The sequence below is a fragment of the Thalassophryne amazonica genome, chromosome 21, assembly GCF_902500255.1.
Source record: "Thalassophryne amazonica chromosome 21, fThaAma1.1, whole genome shotgun sequence".
NCBI lineage: Eukaryota > Metazoa > Chordata > Actinopteri > Batrachoidiformes > Batrachoididae > Thalassophryne > Thalassophryne amazonica.
The window spans coordinates 8690924-8697025 of record NC_047123.1 but is presented as its reverse complement, the minus strand read 5'-3'; the positions used below and the strand labels follow the sequence as shown (position 1 = coordinate 8697025).

The 6102-nt window shown below is 40.8% G+C and overlaps 1 protein-coding gene across 3 annotated transcripts in view; it reads left to right on the top strand.

Annotated features, from left to right (window-relative positions):
* The window catches only part of LOC117502670 (DNA (cytosine-5)-methyltransferase 3A-like), a 126670-nt gene that overhangs the window by 85120 nt on the left and 35448 nt on the right, over positions 1-6102 (top strand). For 2 of the 3 annotated variants that reach the window (XM_034161744.1, XM_034161741.1), the window contains 2 exons: positions 376-413; positions 539-655. The exons of the other annotated variant lie outside the window; for it this stretch is intronic. In XM_034161744.1, the coding sequence (XP_034017635.1) occupies positions 376-413; positions 539-655 (155 nt within the window). The remainder of the gene's footprint in view (positions 1-375; positions 414-538; positions 656-6102) is intronic. 3 annotated transcript variants of the gene reach the window in all.

Genomic DNA, 6102 nt, shown 5'->3' with positions numbered 1-6102 from the left:
GTTAAATACTGTAGCCCAGACGACTCTCAGTTATATGAGTGTGCAACTACGTATAAACTCCCCTGCTATGAGTAAAATTTAAGTCCTGAAATTGCTTGTTTTAGGCACATAAACACATTGCTTCTTTTGCTGCGTTCCTGACAACAGGAAACCTGAACATTTCTGATCTACTACTTGAAAAAGTACTTTGGGATGGATCCTAGAAAACTACCCCTCAAAAATGTAACTAACGTTTTACAATTCAATTAAATTCCAGTTTGCATTATTTTTGTGCATTTTGAGCAGTGGAGATTATGAGGTTACCTCTGCATTATAACTCTGAGTACATTTTTGCAAATGTGACATTTTCTGTAATCCACTTTTCTTCTCCCGCAGAAGAGGTAGATGACAGAAGCTGTGACTCCCCCAGAGAGGTGAGGAATACCACGTCCCTGATGGCATTTCACGCAAATAAAGATAACCTTCATTCTTCTTCATACTAGCAGATTTAGAAGTCTATGACGTGTGTAGTAAGTTGTGTTTGTGTGTGCGGGTGCAGGGGGAGACTGGGAGGTTGCGGAGGAGGCCCATTCCCAGAGTAACTTTCCAGGCTGGAGATCCGTACTACATCAGCAGGAGACAGAGAGAAGAATGGCTTAGCCGCTGGAAGATAGAGGTGGGAGAGCAGCATCTTATTGTCTGTACGAATAAAACCTCCATTAATGTTTAAAAAAAAGGATCACAATTTGATAAATTCCACCTGATGTAAGCATCTTAGCCACCGAACAAACACATCTGGAAACCTGTTTTATGTGTTTGAGAAGGTAAAAATAAAAAAATAACTGTTTAAATGACAGTAGTTTCTTTGTAATTCCAGGATATTATGAATCTAATCAGTCATCATCTAATGAGAGTCTCTTGTAAACATTTTAACAGTGTCTTTGTGGAGGGAGAGTTTGTCTTAATGAACAGATACAGAAGGCAAACTTTGTCCAAGATTCATGTCAGGGTGAAAGGGCTAAAAACTTTATTTTGAGGACAAAATAATGTAATTTTATGGTGAGACCTGTTGCGTGTTCTGCTCATAAAGAAGTAAAGAGTTATATACGACGTGCATTCATAAAGTGTCCGACCTTATTTTATCCTCCGGAAATAAATAAAGCATGCAAGTTGTCATTTGGTGGGGAGGTTTGTGGAAGCTTCTTGAGCATGCGTGAATTTTTTCTCGTCCGCAAGGTGCATCAGTTGCAAGCAATCAGCCATAGAGTTGAGACGTGTACTGAGCAGCTGTCAGATTTTCAGAACAACTTGAACAAAGGTATTGGATCAAATTTTCCCAAAATCTTGGTGATATCCAAGTGGAAAGCATTTGCAAGATTCAGCATGAAGACATGAGCATAACGCAAATAAACAAGTGTTATAACCACTTCAAAAATGGGCACACATCATTGGAGAGTGACGCACGTTCCAATAGGTCATCCACAAGCCAAAATGGCCACATGATTGACAGAATACAGACTTTGTTCATGGATGACTGTCATGTCACCATCCAAGAACGTGCAGATGAGGTGCAGATAAGCACAAGTTCGGTACATTCCATTTTGACAGAGGATTTGGGCATGCGAAGAGTGTTGGTGAACAGCGGAGCAGAAGCAGCTGCATCTGGAAATCTCACAGAACATGCTGGAATGTGCAAACAGCAATCTCAACTTCCTGAACACCGTCATCGCTCGTGATGAGATATGGCTTTACGGGTACAACCGGAAACCACATCTCAGTCATCGGACAAAGAAAGCACAGCAGGTGTCAAAGTCATAACTGTCCAGTTTCTTTGACTCCTGTGCAGTGCTGCATCATGAGTACACACCAGAAGGCAAAAATATTAATAAAGAGTATTATTGGGAGGTCCTACGTCCGTCTTCGTGATGCTCTGCACCGCAAATGACTACTCCATCATGATAATGCACTCATCCATTCTGTTCAGCTGATTCACGGTCTTCTGGCCAAACACAACACTTTTGTAATTTGTCAGGCTCACTCCTCTCCTGAGATGGCTCCCTCTGATTTTTGGCTGTTCCCCAAGATCAAAACAACACTAAAAGGGAGTCAGTTAGAGTTGCGAGATGACATCATGTGGAATGTGACACCATTCCAAAAGAGGACTTCCAGAAATGCTTCTATCAATGGCGGAACCGCTGGGAGAAGTGTGTGCAGTCAAAGAGGAGACTACATTGAAGGGGATTAGGATTTCAGATCTCCAGAAGAGTAACTGGATGTTCTGCTGGCAAAGACAGGAAAATGCTGGTGGATGAGGCCTCTTGGATGGAGGATCTGGGAGGCAGTTGAAGGATGTTGCTCCTGGTGTTTGAATCTCATCGATGGATAAGGAGCCATTACTGTTAACTTTGGTCATTTTTGCTCTGGTAGAGCTACAAGACGACTCTTCACCTTGTACCCAGAGCATCCATCCAGGATTGCATTCAGGTAGGCCATCATCTTAGCTGAAGAAGTTAGAAAAGACTGTCTGGGGAACCACATTGTTCTGCCCATCTTCTGAACAGCCCCATGGCAGTGATGTATCTGGGGCTGTCTGTCTTCCATGCCAGGCTAATGGTGACCACCATGTCATCAGTGCATTTGTTGCCTCAGGCTTTTTGGAAGTTGAGCCATCCCATACAACTGACTGCAACTGTGGTCTGCTGGCTAATCTTTCTAGTTGCAACAGCAATTGCAGGGATGCAGCGTGTCGGCCGATTGATGACTCAGTGATTGGGTGTGTGTAATGTATCGGTTGTTGCTTTTTTGGGGCCAGAAATCTGGATTTAATGGAATGCAATAAAACTGGTACATAATAGATTCAGGTGGCTCGGCGAATTTTGTGCATTATAATTGAAATCCGCTACATGTATACAATAGACAAAATCCGCTATATGTATAAAACGGACAAAATCCATTATATGTATGTAACGGATTAGTTGCAATCAGGAGGCACAGAAAGATCTAGGGCGAATCTTCAGCACCAATTAGGCTTACATATTTCCTTGATTAAAAACCTGACCTTGAATAAGGACCTGCCTCATTTAATGACCCGGTCAAAAGTTTGTCTGAAAAAAAAAAAAACAAAAACGCTGGGCATTATGTGCATTAAAAAGGATTACATTTGGTCAAGTCACTCTTTTTTCTAAATCTGCTGTGGACTGGTACCTTAAAATCCTAAAGCCAGATTTATGCTTCTGCAGTTCTGTAACTTCATGGCCATGCAATGATGTCGACATCCGCGTGACCCTTTTAAAGTTCTCCGTCACATTGTTGGGTGTCTTAAAGCAATTTACCACAGGAACAGTGGCTTTTTCTGGATCAGTTTGTCCCTCCACGAGCTCCACTTCTTTATATAATCATCATCATCAACCTCCAAATCAACATTACTGCACGTGTAGTTTCCCTTCATGAATTGCACGTCATTTGAGTATCGTTTTCCGTCTCCGTGTTGTAAAGTTGGTCATATTTGTGGACATTTCTGCCAAACGTATTTGATCCATGATCAAAATGTAAACAGCGTAAGCACTGCAAAAACTATTCAAATATGACAGGAGAGGAAGGAGTCAAAATGTAAAAATGACCAATCACAGCCCTTGCAGTCGTTTAGCAGGTATGCATCAGGCTGCGGAGAGGGTTCACAGCCACGCAGTGGGCTCTGATCTAAAGCGGTTGTCTTTTGTCCACCACACCACGGGATATGTGTGCAACCTAACACCATGTTACAGTGCTGGCAGCAATTTTATAAATAATCGCTAGCCTTTAATAAAGGCCTGCCTCGTTTAGGCGCCAGGTCTGAGAACGGTTTAACAAAAATAAACGTCCGGGCTTTTAATCAAGGAAATACAGTACCTGCTTTCCGCAAATCTGCGAGTGTCAGTGCTGAACTTCATTTCGTACCTCTGCAACAGGCTGCTCTGTCTGGGACACGCGAGGGGTTTTTAATGGAAATACATTGTGATTGGACAGGATGTTTTGTCTGATGTGAGTGAAAATGCATGATGCAAAATCTGGTATATACAGTGTTTATTACATGGAAAACCATCTAAAAACATTGGCATTTTTGCTTTTGTCCGAGTATCTGGTTTATTATGATGACGGTTTAGGTGAGTTTTACTATATATTAATTTATTAATTTACTATATATTAATTTATTAGAATATATTAGTATTCCAAACAACCACGATTGTTTGATTTTTATGACTTGTTGATGGACCAATATTTGGATATGACTGGCCTCAGTGAAACTTTCAGACAAACACACTTACTAATAAATGAAGCTTTAAAGATATGTGTGTGCATGTGTGTGTTTGAATGAAATTCTTTTCACAACTGATAAGAGTTTGAGTGTTGGCATTTTTAATATATATATATTAATGTGTTTGATCCTCATGCTTTAGCTTTTCCTGCCATTGTGGGATAATTTTGCATTTGGTCACATTGTTCAGAGCCTGTTGTGGGAACACTATGGACTTGATGCTTGCTCGGGTTATTGAGGTACAGTCAACCAGTTGTTAACCATTGGAGCCAAGCATGTCCTTGGTTCCAGTGGTTGCAGTGTGATACGTCAAACTGTTCACCTGTTACTGCTCATGATGTGTTTGCCATACTCATTTATTTTTTTCTTCTAGATGTTAAGCGAATATTAATTTGAACGGAATGTTAAATTACTGTGTAACAGTAGCCATAGGAAATTGAAGAGTCGATAAACAGAACTAGTTATAACATATTTTCTGGACTATATGTCTCACTGGAGTATTTAGTATTTGTTGCATCTGCCAAAAAATGCACCAGGAAGAAGAAGAAGAAGAAGGGAAAAAAAACATATGAGTCACATCGGTCCATAAGTCACTTTTATTTCACAAGAATCCAAGAAAAACCCCACTTTGATTGTGTTGCATGAAGCGACAGCACCAAAAAGACCTACCAGCAAAATCATCTATATTTATCTCCTTAGCAGTTACCTGGGCATGGAGACGTAACTGTGCTGTTGATAAGCATCTGCCAGCAGCTCGCTGTTCAAGGACCATCTGTGAACCTGTTCCTCCTGCTCCTCCATCTGGCTTTTAGCCCACGATTAGCCTTTGTTTAGTTCATAGCAGCAAGAGTTAACTCTGCTTTTCATCAGTTCCCCAACACGTTTCTCGCTCACTCCAGACTTTGTTTTTGCTGCTTATGTTTAGTTTTCAGCTCCATCCTTTATATTCTGCAGTTTCAGTTCTGCATTTTCTCTTTTTTTCTCTCTATATCTCAGTTTTTTTCAGTGGGGTACAGTAGCATCTTTCAGTTGTCACGAGTGTGGACGCTGCCATCTTGTGGCTGCAGATGATACGCAATTTGCTCTTGACATATTGCATACAAGTAGCAGGACCAGCCTAACACCTAAAAAAGGTCAAAACACAGGTACAAAACATTTTATCATTATTTCAGAGGACCTGTATTACTTGGCTTCCAGAAAAAATTCCTAATTCTTCTGCTTAATTGTGAGTTTCTTCAGCTGGGACTTGGTACTTAATTTTTTTTCAAAGATTTTAAATTACTAGAGCCAAATTGTAGATGTGTGCTGCAGTGAGTATGATGCACTTTTGGTGCACATCTGTAAGTCCCAGCATCTATAACAATGGAAAGACTTGAAGCAAAGGCCCAACGTCGTACGTGGGAATTGCTGAGCGCTTGCGATTTCACATGCAAAGATATTGGAAAAACATCACAGACTGATGCTACTTTGTAGAATTTACATGAAGTTTAGCTGCTCGGCCACGATAATCTAACCACACGTGGTCACACTGATTCCACACTGAAAGTGTGAGATGTTCTCAGTGAAGGTCTCATCACTTCAGTACTAGTGAACCTTTTGTCAGGTTTGAGAAGGATTCCTTCAGGACTGTTTGAGGCAGTTGTTACTATTTATTTCACATTTACTCAACAGTGATCAACCAAGTTTATCTTACTTATTTAAAATGGTGATATATGCTGTTTGAGGTAATCGGTGTCTGCAAACTGTTTGAGTTCAACTAACGTCAGGTTTTACTGTGCAAGTAGGGACCTGCCTCACCTCTGGCCTATGTGCTAATCACATACGATGAC